The 20798-nt window shown below is 39.4% G+C and overlaps 1 protein-coding gene across 1 annotated transcript; it reads right to left on the bottom strand.

Annotated features, from left to right (window-relative positions):
- Window positions 1-7012: 7012 nt before the first annotated feature.
- LOC100227844 (carbonic anhydrase 3-like) lies at window positions 7013-20291 on the bottom strand. The gene is made up of 7 exons (XM_002199791.5): window positions 20184-20291; window positions 19914-20111; window positions 16435-16553; window positions 14536-14628; window positions 12849-12914; window positions 10437-10592; window positions 7013-9272 (listed from the first exon to the last, which is right to left on the bottom strand). The coding sequence occupies exons 1-7, from the start codon at window positions 20218-20220 to the stop codon at window positions 9153-9155; spliced, it is 789 nt and encodes a 262-aa protein (XP_002199827.4). The 5' UTR covers window positions 20221-20291; the 3' UTR covers window positions 7013-9152.
- Window positions 20292-20798: the final 507 nt, after the last annotated feature.

The raw sequence follows: 20798 nt of genomic DNA, 5'->3' as shown, positions 1-20798 counted from the left end.
TTGCTACTCACCTACAAAACTGAAGAGTTGCTATGACACATTCTGCTCCGCCACTTACATTATTTAAGAGTCTATGTAGACAAAAATCTATACAGAAACAAGAAAAAAAGAGCATATTTGGTAGTATCAGTATTTTTGTCACATTTGTAGGTAAAAACTTTTATACATGGATAAGCTAGAAATAAAAGCCCAAGTAAACCTATCTAGGTGAATGTTAAAAATGTGTTGGCACTCGTGGTTGGAATGTGGGTAAAACACTTGGCCTATTTCAGCATGTGTTCCCATCTACCCACTTTGCAATGCAGTGCAGCTACAACACATAATTGTGAGCTCATTTGGATACTTTCTGAATGCCATCCAGGCATTTCTGTCAACTGCATTGTTTTGCCTGCTACCTTTCAATTCCTTTCAAAGCTCTGGAAAATATTTGCATCTGCAAGCAAGCACACACACACACACACACACACACACACACACACACACACACACACACACACACAGACACATCACCCAAGTTTAATTGTGGAGCCAACAGGTTCACTGCCGTGACTGTGCAGCAGTTTAGGTGGAATAACTTCAGTGTGCCCAAGAAGAATATTACTTGACGTATGGGGAACCATCTTAAGGATAACAGCTTGTGCCATTGGTACAGTTGAGATGGCAGTGCAGGATGATCTAGAAACATGCAAAACTCTGTCTGGTGATGAGATGGGTCAACCAGACAGCTGCTTAGTGCAGGGAACTTCTAAAAAACTCCAGAGAATTTTGCAACTCTAGGACAAAAAAATCCAAGTCCACATTGGCTATTTCAGCACGGTTTGCAGCCCGCAGTGACCATCTCCGACACAAAGAGAAGCAGCCTGTTCTATACCACACATGGGTAAGCAAAAAAGCATCACCAGGAGAAAGGTGGATGTTGCCCCCCAAAATGTTGCATCCATGAGGCAAACTCTAGAACAGACCCTGCTGCTAGAGACAACCCTGGCACAAGTCAAGCAGTAAGACTGCCATTGAGACAGGCTGGCATAATCTCTATAGATCTTATCAAGTACATACAAAAGAAGCATGAGGAGAAAGCATGTCCATGGCAAGATCTGATGCTTGGTGTATGACATTGATTCATAGATTATTTTGGAAACAGAAGCAAGAAGGATTTCTGGGCTGTGGCCAGAGTAATCATGGATATAGAGATGTGTTTAGCCTGATGGTGAAGACCCTGCCATTTCCTTCCCCAGCTGAAACCAGGGGTGTTTTCCAAGTGAAGTAAGTGTAAATAAGTAATTTGCATGCTTTAATTAAGTGTCCAAGCAGTAATGGAAAAATTACAACTATATCACAAATTCTAGCAACTGCTAGCAGGATAGATGGATTATACAGAGATTCCCTGTGACAAGGCACAGACGGGAAAGCTTCTGCAGGTAATACTGCCTTGTGCCCTCTCCATCTGGGCTGTTTGGCAAAACTCCACATCCTAGTTTAAGATTATGTGGATGTTCTCACACATTCCCTTCACCAGTTCCAACTAGGGAATCTTGACTTTTTTGTGCATCAGATAGACCACACAGTGAATCAGAAGCTGGAGCAAGGAGATGTTCAACAGCTTGTCTTCTGTCTGGTTATAACCAGGCACTGCTATGGTACTTATTTACTGGCCACAAAAATTTCTCCATGCTTGCATAAATGGAATTCATCTGCTCCTTGAGTTCCCTTGCTGACATGGAAATATGTACACCCACATTCACAAAGTCTATCCAGGCAACAAATTTTAGTGTGTGTCTTTTATTCAATATCTCAGACACAGTAAATATTGCCAAGTGAAGAGATGGCTCACTTGGACAGGTGCATCAGGAACTGGACCCTACATCCTGTGATGTGAAGATACAAATGCAAGTGATGGATTCACTGTTTAACTTGAAGTTTTATGGTTCTATGCATATTGTGAAGCTGTTCCAGGAAGATCATTTTCAAATCATGGGGCTTTATTTCCTGATTAAAGACATTTCAATACAGTAAGAAGAAAAAAAAGAGAAATCTAGTGTTGCTTTTGGTTCATCATTTAAACAAAAACAAAAAAAAAAAAACCAGCAAACACCAAAAACTTATGTAAAAATGGCAAACCCTTCAGTCACATTCTGTAAAAAGGAACACTGCTTCCAGAAAGGGTGACAGAGACTAACTAGGACAGCGAAGCTCAGCAGAGTAGCAAAAGCAGCAGATTTTGTCAGGATTCCAAAAATGTCTATTTAATGGCAATGCTTACTTTTATTTACTTTAACTAATAGAATTTTAATTGCTGTATGCTATTAAATATTAACCATTAAAAGATCAAATTGATTGAAACATAAACCAGAAAGCAAACCTCACTATGACCCAGATCATATCCAGAATAAAAGGTCACTATCAGAGTCCAGCAGGGATTTGCTTTTACAGAGAACTGCCAGTTGAGATTGTCTGCAGTGGACTTTTACCCACCATTACCTTTTAGATGAGGAGGATACATATTTGCTGTGTATACAAATAATGTTCTATTTGTATACACAGCAAATATGAATTTGGGGTTTTGAAGCCATGAGAAGAACATATAGGAAATCTGGTTGGAAATGTTTGAAATATTTTACAGGGCTTTTTACAGTGGCATTAAAATAGTCTGATGATGGACACCAGTATAAGAACATGATTATTTTCACTATTAATTAATACGTACCATATTTATGGTGTGTAATTTAATGTAAGTCCTGGCACAATTATTACCTTAAAGGCAGAAGAAATATTCCAAAGCCTCAGCTTTATTTAGATTACACTGACTCTATCAATTTTTTTTCAGGATTTTTCAGTGGTAGAAGTTACAGCAAAATGCTCCAACACATTAGGCATGGAAAGTATTGTGTCTGAACTTGCATTCCCTACCTTTCCCAACAGAGACAATGAAATCAGTGTTTCAATTATAGATCTTACACACTATTGGGCAACAAATCAACTTTCATCTGTTTATTCAAGGGTCAGTAGCATTTGCTTAGTTGTAAATTTAGATAGGCTGCTGACACTGTTGCCATTTGTTGCTCAATGATGTCTGACAAGAAAAAATATTTGATGATTATCCTCTTTCTCCAGCAGAGATTTATTACACAGACAATTCACAACATTGTGGGAGCTCTTTAATTAGGGCTTAATGGCTGGTAGCCTGTAGTGTTAAGAAAAAAAAAAAAAGTCACTGTTCTCTGAAAGAAGCGAACCTTAATGGAAATGTCTTTGTTTTTTAATTCAGTGTAGAAATTATCATAACCATGAAGGATGGCTGAGATGTGCAGAGAGAAAAGGGCTATATAGACTGAAATTGCTATTCAGCCAGGGTATTGCTAGTATGGAGGGTAATGTATCCTGCAGTCTTGATTTCATAATTACTCAAATCAGCAACCAGTTCAGTACATACCAGTGGGGGATTTTCACCTGAAACTGCTCTTACCTTGTGACAGGATTCTTTGGGACTTTAGGATTGGAATTATCTGGACTATTCTCGGCCTGTAAAAACAAAACCACTTCCTTAGATAGATTTTGCATGAATAATCATGCAGACAAAATACAGAATATTTTTAGATAGAAATGAATACCACTCCATTGCTATCAATATTTATTTAAACACCAGATCCTGTAGCTCAAGAAGAACTTGGATTAACAGCATTTGTTTCAATGCTCAATAACTTGTGCAGGACTAGAAGAATTTGCACTGCCCAGGCCTCCTGTTAGCTGAAAGTGGTGTCAGGAAGGTGACTGTTGAAGAACTGGCTCCACCGTGTGGGCTCTGGAAAATGACCATTTCAAGCCAAGCAAGAAGCAGCATCCTTCACTTGAGTTTTTAGCAGGAATGTTTGCATTGTCTATGGAGTGAAGGTAGAATAAATCGTGGGAATGTCGATTTGAAAAAAGAGAAAGATATAATGAGAATTGGAAGAATTAAAAACCTTAGTCTAGTACAGATGTATTATCTCCACCATAAAAGTCTGAGACAACTGGTCCATGGGCTCCCTGGTCTAGTGCAGTGTGGAAACTGGTCTAACTGCAGGAAGGAGTTTCAAGTTTGGAAACTGGTCTAACTGCAGGAAGGAGTTTCAAGTTCTTCAAGAGTTTTCTGACATCTTCTGCAAGATATTAGTAACACTAAAAGAGTGACAGTGTGCTACTGAAATTTACCAAAGGCATATTTTTTTCCTAACACCTACTGCATATTCTGCTTACTGATGGCATGACAGAACTGCAAAAGCATGAGTTAATGTCAACCTCTGACTTAAAGAATTAATGGCAGAATCGATGAGATTTATTTTGAGAACTCCCATGCAGATAACATTCTGTCAATGTTCCTGCTTGTACTAGCTACAGGTGTGGTTCTTTAGGAACTGAAACCTTTCTTTTGCATATTGATGGCATCATTGCTTCCAGCCTTCCTGCTGGATTTTCCTGTAGAGAGGCAAGATGCTGTCTCCAGGGAGATCTTAGAGTGCTCAACAGAAGGGTTGTAATTTATTATGCCAATCTTTTTGTTTTCTAAAGCAGAGACAACTCCATCTGTATGAAGTTTGCTCTGCTGTCCTACTTGCTTTACCATCTCACTTAATGGTAATTTTCATTCTCACATATACGTATATTCCTATTAACCCTTCTTTATTTGCACTCATGTTCTTCACAGTCATCTGTCGCCATAGGACACGAGAATGCACAATGCGAGCTACTTGCCACTTTGCAAGGTAAAAGAGAAAGTTTATTTTCTGACTCCAACTTTTATACTTTTCCAAAGGTGACAGTGGATTGGAGAGTGAATGGGCCACCTCTCCAAAGACATTGGACAAAGCACTAGTACATCAAGTCTCTCCACCCCCACGAAGGAATGCAAAACAACACGTTATTTACAGAAACTGTGTGGGAAAGTTTCCCAATAGAATGTAAACTTAGAAGGCTTTAGAAAACTCAAGAATCAGGGCGACAGTCATCCTTATTGAAAGTGAAGTATTACTTTAGACTGTGGACTTATATCTTCACTTCATCAGTTTGCAGTACAAATTACATTTCTTTCTTCTCCATCCTCCTTTTTTACAGAAAATTTTCCATCTACTATGTATTTTTTCCCAAATAATGGTCTAGTGGAAGGTGTCCCTGCCTGTGGCAGGGAACAGTTGGAACTAGATTGTCTTTAAGGTCCAGCTCAGGCATATAATTCTACAAGTATTTTGCTCATTAAAGTTCATGGAGATTCTTGCAAGTATTATACTATTCAGTCCAAATACAGTTGCAGTTTTCTATAATAGCAATACTGTGTTGGTGTTTATTTTCCCAGTAATATAACAAGTTCTCCATCTGTATTCAAATCTGCTTATGTGCTTTAATGTGAGTTTTTCTGTCTTTTCCTAACAAATAATTTAGTTTTATTGCACTTTTTTGCAAATCAACACATACAGCAGCCATAAACGGAAAAGAAGATGCTTTAAAAAATATGTTTAAAAAAAAAATTGAGTCTGATTTGATCTCTGAGTCATCGTTGGTTGTACATTACCTCTTGGGGGAGTGAAGAATGTTATAAAAAGTTCTATTAAATTCTTGGGAGTGAGGAATCTTATAAAATATTCTATTAAATTTTTGTGCATGAAAATAAAATAAATCCTGAATACATGCTTTGTGCTCCGGTAATGGCAAAGATAAATGCCAGAATTCATTGAAATGAAAGGCAGATAGACAAGGTGGAACACACATGATACAACTGCTCTCTTTGCTGAGGCATGGGACAAAATACCTCAGGAAGAAATAGATAATATTCTATTTTGTCCAATTCTCTGAAAATATGAGCATTCTTCAGTGCTGATTACTCAGCAGAAAAACATCATCAAGGACATCCAGGAGCACCTTTCTTTGAGATACAGAAAAAAAAAAGATATATGTTCTTTTCATGTTGTAGTAGAAATGCAGCATCATAGATGGTTGTATATGAGGGTCATACCAGGACTTCATAGTCCAGATACAAATTTACACATGACTGAAAGATGGTGACACTTGTTTCAGTTAGTAAAGAAAACCTTTGAAACTACTGGAATACGATTTAAATTTTTCTAGTAATTTCTCTTGTGAGGTGTGGGAAACTAGGCAAGTTTTTGTCAAAACCTAATAGGTGGTAATCAATGTGAAATCACTTGGCTCCCCTGCTGTAATTAATATACATTATACATAATAATAATACATTATTATGTATTAGTATTAGTATTAGTATTAGTATTAGTATTAGTATTAGTGCCTATAATATACATTATAGGCACTAAATTCATAAGGTTTGGTTTTTGGTTTGGTTTTTTTTTTTCTCTAAAATACATGGGGCAGCAGGATTAGAATCCACATATTCTGATTTTGTCACCAAGGTAATCAATGCTGAGCTACACTAGTCATCAAAGGAAGAAAGGCAATGAAACAAAACTCTGTGCACTTTATTTTTCAAGGAAAAAAAAACCTTTAAAGAATATTTTTTATGCTTTAAAGCTGATGCTTTTGTGCAACAATAGTTTGAAGAGAGAATGGCATCAGAGGAGATGCATGAGGAAGCGATATAAATTTCAGACTGTATTTTCAGTCTTTTCCTTTTCAGTATTTTCCTATTTGCAGCATACAAACCAAATGTTGGTTGTTGGAACCAAAACCACTATTTCAGCAGTTCATAAATTTCTACCTATTCCACCTTTCAAAAGCAGTATAGGAAACATGCAAACCAAGCAAAGTGCACTCATTCTGTCATTTGCAGGCAATTATTCTTTAACGAGTTTGTGTGCTTCAAAAGTATAAACTAATCAGGAATTTTCAGAATTATGTAACATTTCAGCTAAATTATTGATATGCTTCTTGTACTAAACTCCAACAGCTAAAAAGTACTAAAATGTATGTCCCCCTTGTATTACAAGCATATGTACCAAAGAAAGGAGCAGCAAGGTTTTCTAAGTTTTTGCTACTCTCAGTCATCACTTAGCATAAAAACAGCAATCAATTTATTTTTTATGTAAGTCAATTTATTGATTCTCTCAAGACATACAAGCAGTTATTTCAAGTGCTGACAACTATCTTGTTTTATTGCCTCAATAACAAGAGATTAAAACATCACAGTCAATGGCTTTTAGCTTGAAAGACTCAAACCTTTGTCTCAGTTACTCATGTTAAAATTTTCTCATCACCAATATCAACTGCATATGGATATAAGAAATTTTACACATAAGACATAGTCCAGTCGGAAAAAATTGTTGCTTATGAGCTTTCTGTTGTAACATTTTTATGTGTTGAGAAGATTTACAGATTCAAAACCTTAAAGAAGATCTGAGGGGCTCCTAAAATCCATACCCTTGCAAGTGCTGCACTCATAATATCAAAAGCTGATCTTCTGATAAAATTAAGGCAGTGCCAAAACATTTGTAAACAGGATTCAATAAATACTTTATCTTCTACTCACATGAACTTAGTTTTTAAAAAGAAACTGCTTTATACTAAGCAAAATACATTCCTAAAAAACTAAAATACTAACTTTCAATGGGAATTCAGCAATCCTTAGAAAAATTCTAAATGAATAAAAAGGATCAAAATCTACCCTCAGTTTCATTTCTGCATTTGCACTGAATTGTGCTGGTAATAACAGCAGAATTTGTCCAGTGTTGCTCATTCATTACTTCTGTGTTGGAACATCATTTTTCTAGTAAAGTTGGAAAGTGAAATAGTTAAGGAGGACTGGGAAATGCCTATTCCAGCCATTTGTAGCCCTGTTTTTTCAGACTTTGACATAAATGCTGCTGTGAACATGTTTGTGAACATCTCCAGAAGAACATCCACTGCTACCTAAAGTAGTAGTTCCTGTGAGTCACAGGAACACAAAGAACCCAGAAGCTGCCTGTGCAGTGGGGTTCATGCACCACCTTTGACCATCCAATCTCCTGTATGTCCAATACTGAAGAATCACCTGGGTGTTGAATATCATGTAGATCTTTATTCACATGATCTGTATGTGGGTTCAACCTAGATGGTACTTGTACACTGAAATGATAAAGTTTACATGATGAAGGACAGGGGAAGTTGATATAGATGTTTCTGTCTGCCAGTGATTCCTTGCTTGGATCATATTTGAAAGCTGATGTGTCTCCCCGGAAAGGAATTGAGCCAAACAGAATCCACTTATATTCTCCAGCTACAAAGTCAAATAAACAAACACTTAGGTGACTTAATCTGGGTTTTTCAGTAGTGGGGATGGCAAAGGACACATATGAATCATCCAGAAATATCCTTTCCATATACAACAAAATCCCTAAGAGGTGAAACCATTAAGGTGTCAAATACAAGAAGCAGGCAGAATATCCAAAATCCATAATTCTGGGAGATAACAGAGAGCAGCAGAAGAAAGACAAATCTCCCTCAGCAATACCAAAGCTGATATACTAAATGCAAGGCAATATGAAACCAGCAGGACTCTACACTGGATGGGTGGAGTAACAGAAACAGTGAAAGAAGAAAAGATCAACAATGGCAGTAGCAGGATATGGTGAAGACAGCAAATACTGAAATGACAGCAAGGTCTCTTCTTCACACAGAAACTGAGTATGAATGATTTTACTCTCAGAACACTAATCTAATCTTGGATAAAAAACTATGAACAAGACAGGGAGGGGAAAACCTCGTATGTTAAAGGGGTACTTGGTACTTATTCTTTGGATGTCTCCTTTGATGATGGGGTGTCTGAGCAACATCACATTGTAGAGACAGGCATTTCCCTCCTGTTCATCTACTGCTACTTCTGCTTTCCTGAAATACTGGTTCATTTTTTTGCATTATATATTTCTTTTGAAGTTAATTTTAAATATTGAAACTAAGCTTATTTTTCTTACAAGACCACAAGGCAGAGAAGTGACCATAAATGCTGAGGCAATTGTGGTCAAGAATCATTACTTCTACCATTTGCGCATTATGCTTAGCATTTGCATACAGTATTTTTCTGCTTTTAAAAATAGATTCACTTTTGCCACTCAGAATTTCAAACTGAGAAACACAAACCTGGATCCAGAGGAAAAGCAGTAGACAGCAAAAACTAACTACACTTTTGTATTGTAGGGATTTTCTCACTCAGGTTCAGCAGAGTGAGACTTGAGATTTTACTTGAATGAGGCTCTCACTATCCTGCCCTTCAGGGGCTGCGGTGGGCGCCAGTTGTCAACAAGAGGGCTCACGGGTTCATTCTCAGCGTTCTTGGAAAGGCTACGGAGCTTTGCCATCTGCAAAGAAGAAAAAATCAAGTGTCCATGTGGAAGAACTGCAGAATTTTTTTGTGTAGTGACAAGCACACAATGACAATGTCAGTCTCTAATAATACAGAGATTACTGATAAAAACTGCTGCAGCCCAGGAGCTTGCACAGTTTCTGTGGATCTTCACACTTTTCATCCACAGAACAGTTTATCATCTGACCCTTGACTGGGCTTCTTTTGTTTTTTTCTCTGATTCACGCCCGTGGTGTGGAAAAAGAATAGGGCTCTGCTGTGACCCAGCTGAAGGTGGACACCTTGTGAAAATACAGCTAATCTGTGAAGGAGGATCTAAACCGATGTCAGCGCAAGGCAGTGATAGAAAAAGCTGGTGCCGAAGTTTCTATTTTGATCTGTAAGGCAGAGATATGCCAACTGGATTATTAAATTGAATAATGAATTCAGCACTCAGCCGCTGTTATTCAAATTTACTTAATTTCAGTGTTGCTTTGTTAATAGTTACCCTTTCATCCAAATGCAAAATAAATCTATTTTGAAGATAGTATTTCAGTAGAAAGAATGTACCCTGACTTTTATTGCTGAAGCAGAAATTGGTATAAATAGCCAAAGTTTCTGACACAAGACCTAAAAATGTCACCTTATCTAGACAGGCTTTTTTCTTCCCTCTATAAATGCACATTTGAGCTATGTGAATGCAAGTGGTACATTATTTTGTATGAATGTTCAGGCTTGTAGGTTGTAGGTGGTTTGATCTTTCTCACTGACAGTTTTTAAGAAGTCAAGGTCTGGACCAGCAATTTCTTAAACCAGGAAACCAGGAAACTATTAGTCTCACCCTCCACTTAATTGTAAAGCACATAGAATGAACTGAGGCTTCCATGATGGTTGAATTTTGTGGCTCAGGGGCACTCCTGCCTTAGCAGATTTTCTGGATCCCAAGAACAACACTGCTGAGGTTGTTCCAGGAAGTTCCTACAAGAGCACCCGATTCTCAGGGTCAGTTTTACAGCTCATTTCAACAATGCATTTTCTGCAGGCAGTTTCTCACTGCTCGCAGCTAAAACTTTCCCTACTGAAAAGTGCAAGGTAACACAGGGCTTGCAAATCATTGCCCTGACATACTGAGCCACTGCTGAGAACTGGTAAAGGAGCAGCAGAAATGGCTGGAGTTTACCTGGTCTGAGCTGACTTCAATCGGCTCCCGCAGGAGAATCCAAGTGATGCACTCCTCACAGGGGGGTGTGGTGAAAGAACCGTGGTAGGTCCAGTAGTCACGAGATTTGGGGAAAAGAATTGAAGGGTCAAAGTGCTGAAAAGGAGCCTCCTTCCCCTTAGGGAAACAAAAAAAATTCTCTGCAGTAACTCTAGAGATCTGCATCTTAAAAGTCAACAGTATAGATGTTTTAATAAAGGAAGCAATTAAATACCAAGATTCATGCAAGAAATCAATCTCCTTTTCTTCCTGTCAAGCACTTTCCCAGCAATTAATAAAAAGTGACATTTTGACTGCATTCATAAATTAAAAGAAATTAAAACTGAATTGTGTGGTATCAAAGCAAACTTGTTTTTATATTTTTCTATTCTGGAATTATCAAAATTGTGTTTTATTTTGGGCCATTGGGATAAAAGTAAAAGCCTGTGGCACTGCTGGTACTGTTACTCTTTTTATCCAACAGGATAGTGGTGGCCAGGCATTTATCCCAGATTCATTACAGTCTTCTCTTCTGTCTGAAGGAATTTAAATCTGCATCTCTCTCCCCCCAAGATTGTCCTCTAATTATATATTCATGGTGACACTCTCAGTGTTTTTGTTGGCACTATTACACTTAGTAAAAAATTAAAATATTTCCTGTAAGAGTACTGGGTCCTAAATATCTTACAATTCAAGGTGATTACCAAAAGACAAGGGAGAAAGCAGACATTAGACAAAATTTCCTGGTAAGTCTGCCACCAAATATGATTGTAACTCCACAGGACTCTGATGAATGTTGCCCTCTGGGCAACAAAAACTAACCATGGAAATGCAGTTCATTTCGCTATTGGTATTTTGGATTCCTTCTGGGAAGGAAGGTATATTATTGCTATTTCCTTCTTCTGTCATGGATAATCTTCTCTAGATTAGAACAAAGTGCCAGAAGCTGAAATCATTTCTATGCATTCTTGCACAAATTAAGAGTAGAAAGAGTAACTCCAATTATATCTTCCTGAGAAGATTGTTCTGTAAGTTCAACATGAATTTGCAAATAAATTCACAGAATTGTGCTTTTTCAGTAAATACAGTACAGTGACCAAGAAACTCCTCTGCCTGTAATGCATCAGTGCAATTGAAACTGCATGTGTGATAATTACACCAGTGATACCACCTATTAATCTTTCTGAAAAATAAGTAATTTTGGGAAAATATCTGTGATGACAGAAAAGAAAAAGAGATGAAATACAACATGTGGTTCTTTGCATATACACTTATCTTTCTCTGCTTTACTTCAACTGTTTCTTTTTCCAGAACTACTACATGTAAGCGGCCAAAAAAATGATGTAGGCATTATGAGAGAAAGCCAGCAAAAGAGATACCATTGACACATCAAAGCAGGGGCATGAATAGGGTGGAAAAATAACTTTCAGTTGCCTTAGAAGAAAGAACCTTATTGCATTTGAAAACTGAGTTGAAAAAAATAAAATTAATATGACTCTTACAAAGGAGAGAAGAGCTGTCAGGCTCAGACCTGCACATTACTGGCAGTACACACATACATATATTAAATGCAAGGAATTCTGGTAGATTTGCAAGAAAATGCCTACAAATTTGGTGGTCTGGTGGCATGTTCAAAGTGAAATTAAAAAAAAACAACCAAAAACACAACAACTTTTAGCATTATTAGAATCATAAAGTTTACAATGAAGTAGAATTGCTAAAGTATACCTAGAGATTCAGTTTATCGTAAATCATAATGCAAAATGCCAATAGATACAATATTACAGTTCTCTGCAAATAACTCCCTTCAGCATCTGTATCTGTGCAATAGGTATGGACTGCTGCCTTAGATTATTAATTAAAGTGAAAAACAGTTTAGAATATATTTGCAATGCTATTTCTGCTAGTATCATAGGAAGAGAGAACTTAGGACTGGGGCAGAAACTGCACCATTTAACTCCTTTTATAAACACAGTTCCTTCTTAAAACTAATAACAATTTTGATCTCCCTTAACACTGATTGAGAGCCTGCTCCATCATTGCTACTATTTTCTGCTCATTTTAGGCTAACTAAATTTCTAACTCTGCTATGTGCATTTTTTTTGGCCACTGTTGTCCTCAAATTCAAAAAGCTTTTAATTTCTTCTTGGTATTGGCCCACTGGTGTATTTTTTACAGAGCAGGACCAATAAGACCTACAGGACCAATTGTGTATGCAAGGATTGATAAAAAAAAATAATCTTCAACCAGAATACTTACAGAAGCAAGGAGTTAAATATTTAATTAAGCAAAAGAAAATATCATGCTCCACATGCCAAAATATGCATCTGAACTACTGGTTTCTGCTTCTGTGGCTTTCCAGCTACATTATATCACAAAAATTTGTTTTGATACCTTGGTCTTAATATTTTCAATTTCTTCAAGAATTCTCTTCATCTCTGGTTTGGGAGTGTTTCCAACCTGTAATGCAAAGCACAAATACTCTATCTTTTTCATCATGTTCCACAGTATGTGAAAGAAATTCATCACACCCCTTCTGTCACATTAGGAAATAGCAGTCTCGGAGAATCCAGTAGGGACTGACAGAAAATTATATGTGTTCAAAGAACATCCAAAATAGCAGACTCCAGTAGCTGGCTTTGCAATTTTAATGTGTGTTGAAGGACTCTAGAAGGCATCAGACCTGTCTGAGGAATGGACCGCACACTCAGTGTCACTACCCAGGGCTTAGCCCTTGGCTCCTCATTCAAAAGCAACACACTGTGGGATGTCTGAGAATTTGGCAAAGTCTTGACGGCCTGAAGGGCTGTAGTTCCTGCAGACACTTCATTCAGCAGCACACACACAGTCAGATCAGACTTGAGGTAAGAGATGTGATGAATTCACGTCTAGATGACCTAAAGCTATGGGGGCACTTTATTGCTTGTGTTCATGACATTTAGCATTTCCAAAAGCTTTGACATCCCAGAAGAGTAAAGGCAGTATGAGTAAGATGTTCAGTTATTTCCATGTCTTGTTCCAAAATAGATTAACTTCAATTCCTCAGAAGATAATTCAATCCTGTTTTAGTAGTATCCCAAAACCCAGTAATGGAACATGAAAAATTCAGAGAAAAACAACAGCTCCTTCATCAAAGAGCAAGAAGGAAAAAGGGAAAGAGAGCCAGAGAAGACAATGATACTCCTTACTTTTCTAGACCTTTTAGCTGACCTTAGCATGGTTAATAGAGATATAGTGGTGTGCTTTGTAAGTTGTGTTTGACAACATAAAACCTTAGACTAAAATAGACCGAAAGGAATGACAAAAGAAGAATAATTGAAGGGGGATTCTGGACAGGTGCTGACCTTCAATTTAGACTAACCACAAGAAAAAAGGTCAGGTTTGCTCACAGTGTAATAGAATTAAAAGGACACCACCTAGTCTGTCCAGGGATACTGTAGCACAATTAATTACATCCACTTGCTCTTGCTTGTACAAATGCCACTTATTAGTGATAAAACAGTAAAAGGACACTTATTCCCTGATGGTGTGTTCAAGCTGAAATGCCCACCTGCAGCTAAGAGGACTGAAGTTTCTGTAATTTATCAATATTAGGCTGTGTGCCTGTTAGCATTTCTTGATGTCCTAGACCACATGCAGATCTGATACAAGGATTACTTTCTTTCTATTGAGTTCATTTAAAAAATCAATCTGAAAATACTGCTACAATATTACTTTGTTTAAAAGTTTCTGTATTTTAAGGTTAGAATGTTGAGTGGTCGTGGTCGTCTTTTACCATTAATTCTTTCTTTTTGGAGTAGGTTCATCAAACTCATTTTGATTCCCAGCTTGTGTGGGAATCAACAAGAGACTAGAGAAGGGAATCAGTCAACTTGCTGATGGGCAGATACAACACCTGCTAGCAGACAAGAGACACAAAAGACAAGAAGAAACACTCAGCCTATGCAGACCCACCTCCTCACCCAGTGCACACCACAGGACAGGGCTGCAGTGCAGGAAAAAACAATGGTAACTTTTCCCTGGCACTAGAGAAAGAGGGAAAAATATAAAAACTTACAAAGACTGAGTATTTGCCACTTACTTTGAGAAAAATGCCCACAACAGCTACACCATCAGGTTGTTTTAAAGCTCCAGCAAAATTACCATGTTTTGGATTCCAGTGCACCATATGTAACTAAAATCATAATTAGAAATCAATTAAACCTCAATTATAAATGCAAGAAATTATAAACAGCACAATCTTCACTTTAAATTAAATTAAGAAAATATTCTGGTACAGAGTAAGTAAAGGAATGGACATGAAAAAGAAAACTCTATGTAAGTATTTCTTACTGCTGTTCCCATGCTTTTATGTGCTCATGCTTTCCATACAGTATTGCTTTGCATTTAATTGAAGCATAGGAAAAGAAAATGGAGTTTACCACACAATATCAGACAATGCAACTATAAATAGATTAATCCAAGCACATGACATGCACACATGCAGTGCATAAAACACCTATTGACATGCACTTCATATCTAGTACATGTTTAGATCTTCGGGTTATGCAGATGTCAGCTCAGGGATTTATACTGGGTTGAATGTAATGCATACGTTATTGGTTTGTATCTCTTATTACTCTCAGCACATTGTACTGGAAGGGAGTGGGGATATAATCTGACATTTTTTTAACATATCTGCTTTCAACAGTGCTGTATTCTCAAGTACAGGATATATTTCAAATTTTTGCATCCCTGTCCAGAAAATCTCTGCTTCATGCTTTGGTTGCAATGTAGCTAAATTACATATAATCCAGGCTTTCTTCTCCCATCAGTGAGTACTGCTAACAAAAGTAACATCAAAAATCTGTGCTTGAACTAGCCAAGTTTGAGGAAGCCAATTTGAACTAGCCAATTTGAGGAAGCAAATTTATTCTTTTTTTGTTGACCAGAGAAAACAGAATACTAGCAAAGACTAGCTGTGGTTAAGGAATGGGAAAAAAAAAATTCCTAAGCCATCACCCGCAGTCCTCTCTGCAATATCTATGCACATTGACCCTGAAAATCTGCCTCAGTTTTGTCCTGTGAGAGGTGGGCTAAGCTTCTCCAAGCTCTGGACCTTGAGAGTGTAGGTGGAAGGCAGGAAAACACTACTGCAGGATTTTTGTGAGCATAGGTATGTATTTTGAGCCTATTCTCAAATAAGGTGGAGGAAGGAGGCAGCCATTGCTAGCAATTCTCTACCATCAGTAGTTAATTCATTTATATTTAGGACCTGAAAAAGTCTTCAGGGTCTAAAGCATTCATGAATTTTAACAAACTAGGACAACAGCCCTGCAGTGGTTTACATAAAAAAAAAAAAAAAAAAAAAAACCCAAAACCAAAAAAACAAACCCAAAAACCAAAAACCAAACCAAACCAAACCAAACCAAAAAAACACAACCAAAAAACAAACAACAAAAAAGAAACCAACAAAAAATCAAATCAACAAAACCCAAACATTATATTTTCTGTGATTCCTGAAAATAAACCCAGCTATTTTAAAGCAGAGATGTTCAGCAACTAAAACATACTCTGAATCAGTTTTAAAATTAATCTAATTTTGAACGTCAGTTTATCAAATATGCTTTCAGTGAGTTTTTCTATTCTTTTTGAAACTAACTTGGTAACTCAAGCTATACCAGAAATGACTAAAAGCCAAAAAAACTTCAGCAGCACTTCCTATTTGGAAGTAACAGATTGCTTTGTCACAAATATTTTTGAAACATTCTAAGATACCAGCAAAAACTCTGGCGTGAAGAAAAGAAATCCGTGTTAGCGGATACTTGCAGGGACACGTGTTGGCAGATGCAGCTTATCCCACTGCATGTTAAGCAGCATCCAAAAGTTTCACCGGCGGAGAAAAGCCAGCAGCTCAATGCTTTCAAGAGGGAGAATGGTTAGTGCGTTCAGATGGGAGCCAGCGGGGTTGCGGCCAGCTGAGCGCCCCGTCCCGTCCTACCTCCGCCGCGTACTTGACGCCGTCGATGGCGTGCTCGGAGCCGTGCTGGTCGCTGGAGCCCCAGTGCAGGTGCAGCTGCCGCAGGCGGTACGCGCCGCTCAGCGGGCCCCCCCTCAGCACTGCGGGGACACGGCGTCAGCCCCGACACCGCCACCGACACCGCCACCGCCCCGCAATCCCCTCCTGCAGCCAGCCCACCGCCAGGCGCCCGCTGCGCCCGCCAGCTCGGCAAACGCTGTTGTCGGGAGCTCTGTTCGGCGGGGATGCTGCGGAGGCTGCTCTGGGTCAAGCACAGTTACACCCCAGCGGCCCAACAAGCCCCTTTGCTCCTGGCAAGTGGACACACTGCAGTTCCGGGTATGGAGAGAGAAGGGAGGGTATTCACAAATTAACCAAAAGGTGCTTCAAAAAGTACCTCCCGCCCATGATTGGCATGCCTTTTACATGTCACCTTGTGCTGCCCAAGGTATATCCATTAAAGCCTTCTAATAAATACCTACTTTATTCTTTAGCTCTGTTCTAGGTCAGCCTTCACAAGGCATCAAGACAACTAAACAATAGTTACAGATAGCTGCTTCCAAAAAATATAAAAAATTTTTAAATTATCTATTTCTTAGAAGTGAGGGAAGACAATAAAATTTAGGTCAAATGATTTAGAGAATTGTTCTTGAGTCACCAACAAGGGAAACTAAGAAGCTGTTACTTCTGCTGTGCTTAGCCAAATAATGCTGACCATGCATCAGTCTGACAGTTGACATCAACTCTGACTTTCAAAACATCACACCTGCTCTTTCAGCCTGGAGATTCTTTTGAGCAGGGACTGCTTAGAGGATAAGCTCTCAAATTTATTTTTCATTCATTACCTAAGGTTGGAATGAGTCGTGTTTCCTTACACAGAAAGCTGATAATGTAGTTCACAACTGCAGTGCCAGAAGGCCTTGTCTAAATAGCATTCAAGTTTGAACTTCTACCAATAACTTTGAAGTTCAAAGTTAACATTGAAATCCTCTTTTGCCCAATGGTCTCAAATGAATTCTTGATATCCTACAAGTTGGAATACCTACACAGAGCAAAAGGTTTAAGTTTACAATTTCTCTTTTTAGTTGGTAGGTGTCACAACCATCAAGAGGAGGGCCAGAAAAAAAGGACTGGTGAGATTTAAGCATGTAGTTCCTCTTACTTTTTTACTTTGTTCATATATAAATAATCATAACTCAGTATAGTATTGAGCAATATTGAGTAAACTTTCTGTAGAAGACTTCAATTGAGAAAATATTATTATTATTAATAATAATAATAATAATATTACTTCACCTTCAAATATAGGACAAAAAAAGGTGAGAATCTAAGGCCCAACTCCTCAAAAGTATTTGGTTGCCATTTCACATTGGAATCAATGGGAGGCAAGAGTTAAATTTATATGGTCTACCTACATTTACAAGCTGAATCAGTTGCAGATTTGTAAACTCATTTACCAATCATTTCTTACAGATGGCCCTTCCCAGATCTAAAATACTGTGAAGCACTTGAAAACAGCACTTCATAATAGTATAGAAATCTCTCTAGCATAAAACCAAATCTTTTGACATTCAAAGTTTTTCACGTTTGGAGAAACAAAATCTTCAACTATATTTCTTTTTCCAATTAAAATGGAATCTGTGACTACTACTTATCCTCATCTCTTAGCACTGCAGAAGCCAACAAATGAAGGTAATAAAATGTCTACAAATTTCTTCCTCGTGGTCTTTCAGAACTATCAAGCATTGTATTTGATTCCGATCAGACATGTGCCTATGAAACACTTGAGTCCTAAATTACTGTCCAGCAACCTGCAAAAAGTAAGGGCAGCCAGGAGTGACTGCACACACTGAAACAACAGAGGTGATTGGGAGGGGAAGACAGGGAGGAAATGGAGGAAGATGATTTACAGGAAGTGCTGCACAAAGGGCTGAATTTTGTTTTGCCAAACTGGGATCTTTCTCCAATACTGTTCCCTAGACAGACAACTTCTTGAGAAGCCTAAAATATTTCAGCCTTTAGGAAGCTGTAAAGAAGATAGAACAGAACTACCATGTGAAAATGTTCATCACCAATTTCCTTCCCATGCTTTCAGTCATGGCATTCATTTTATGCAGAGGTTTGAAAGTGCATTCTGGCTTTTAAACAGGAATTCTTACAGGGACAGGTGGTGATAGGGCAAGGAAGAATGTCTTCAAACTGAAAGGGAGTATGGTTACATTGGATATTAGGAAGAAGTTTTTTACTGTGAGGTTGGTGAGGCACAGGAACAGGTTGCCTGAAGAAGCTGTGGATGCTCCATCCCTGGAAATGTTCAAGACCAGGTTGGATGTATCTTTAGCAACTTGGTCTAGTGGAAGGTGGTGATGAGGGTATGGTTGGAACTAGATGATCATAAAGAACATCTTTCAATCCTGACCATTCTGTGTTTCTATGGTAATAAAAGTGCAATTTATGAGACCACTGTGTAGAAACTGTGGTAATAAATACTAAAGGGCCATAAAAATACATAATGTAGAGACAGTCCTGGTCCTAAATAGTTGAGATCCCATCTGAGAGACGTGGAACAATAACAAGTATGATAAATAAAGAAATCCAGAAAACAAGGGGCTCATCAAGATAAGCAGGAAAGTGATCTTTCAATGTATTGTCAATATATTTCATTAGAGATATAGTTTACTAAAAACAAAATCTCAATACAAGCGTCATAAAAACAGAAGCACAGAAATACAAAGAAAAGTAAAAATTTCCCATTAATTAGATTGCTTTCCTTCTTGATGAAGGACCAATCAATACTTCATGCTTTTGAGATGTCGTTGCACTATGATAGTGTGAATTTAATATTCATTTTGACACTTGTTGCCTATCTGCATCCAGAGATATACAGATAGAGCTCTGCAATCAAATTTTGAACAATTTAATTTAGAGGTATGAGATTGCTCGCTCTCAATTAAATAACAAAGCCATTTCATAGTTTTCCAGAAACTATAAAATGCTATTTACATAAATGCTATTTTCATAACTTTTTCAGGCTCTGAAGTACCCGAACAATTACCATACAGAAGAAATCAAGACCACGGTCAGTAAAAATAGATATACAAGTTTTTGGTTTACGAAGTGTCTCAGAGCGCTCTAAACCCCTCTGGGCACCTTACACTTGCACCTTACACTGGACAACTCTTGTCCCTTACACAAAACCTGAAGATGTGCTGTGTTGAAGGAGGTGACATAGGGAGAAGTCCACCATCCAGCTGAGTCTGTATTTCAAGGGTTCCCCTGCAGCTAACAGCTTTTCTATCCCACTTCAGACCCACCAGAACAAACCCCCGGAGCACCGTTTCTACCTTCCCAAGTGACTTTTCTCTGCTGGCCTGCACAGGCAGGATACTAAAGGATGCTTTTTGATACCCGGCGCTTTGCAAACCTTGATTCCTAACAACCCTCAAAAAATACAAACCGACCTGATCGATCAAAAGTGTCGTCGAAGACGACGCGGCAGGTGCGCCCGTTGTTCAGGATGGTTTTCGCTGCCCCGGGGTCATAGCTGGCGTGCCAGGAGGAGAGAGAGGAGTCGTGCTGCACCTCCTTGCTGTTGATCTCAATGGGCGACTGCTTGTCGCCCTTGGCCAGCGGGTAGTTTTCGTGCCAGCGCTCGGGTCCTGAGGGACAAAACAAAGGAACGTCGCCCCTGCTCAGCCGGGCTCACGCCGCCCCGGTGCCCCAGCCCTCACCGTTGTCGCTGTCGTAGCCCCACACGGACTGGGCCATGCCGCCGCTGCCCGCGGCCCGTCCCGCCCGGCGCTCCCTCCCTCCCTCGGGCCGGCCCGGGGGCTTTTATAGAGTGCCGCGGCTCCGAGTCCTGCCCGCAGGGCTGGGCAGGGCCGGGCAGGGCTGGGGGCGGCCGCGGGGCAGAGCCGTGCTCGCTCTCCCCCGGAGGAGGCAGGGGACGCCGGCCGGAGCCCGCGGCTCCCTCCATGCCCGTCCCGCAGCCCCCGGGCCGCGGGTCCCGGCTCGGGGCAGGAGAGGCTGCCTGGAGCGCCCAGCGGCTGCTCCGGCGCCGGGAGCGGACGGGGGAACTCGATTCTCCCCTCCCTGGGCAGCACCCCCGGCGATTCTGGACGGGCCCCCAGGGCGGGCAGGCACCCACTGCCGCTTCCCTGCTTTCTCAAATGCTCCTATGCAACAGCTCGGAAAGGCCTTGTGTCTGCCTGAAATGATAGCTCACAGCCTGCAAAGCCACTGACAGAGGAAGACTCTGCCAGCCCCAAAGGAGGCCACTGCTGACCATTGGCTCAAGTTTGGGTTTGATGTTGTGCAGTCAGTTCTTCATGCAGGGAGCTTTACAC

Source organism: Taeniopygia guttata, chromosome 2 (genome assembly GCF_048771995.1).
Source record: "Taeniopygia guttata chromosome 2, bTaeGut7.mat, whole genome shotgun sequence".
In the NCBI taxonomy this organism is placed as follows: domain Eukaryota; kingdom Metazoa; phylum Chordata; class Aves; order Passeriformes; family Estrildidae; genus Taeniopygia; species Taeniopygia guttata.
The sequence above is the reverse complement of the archived record's forward strand: the minus strand, read 5'-3'. Positions and strand labels throughout refer to the sequence as shown.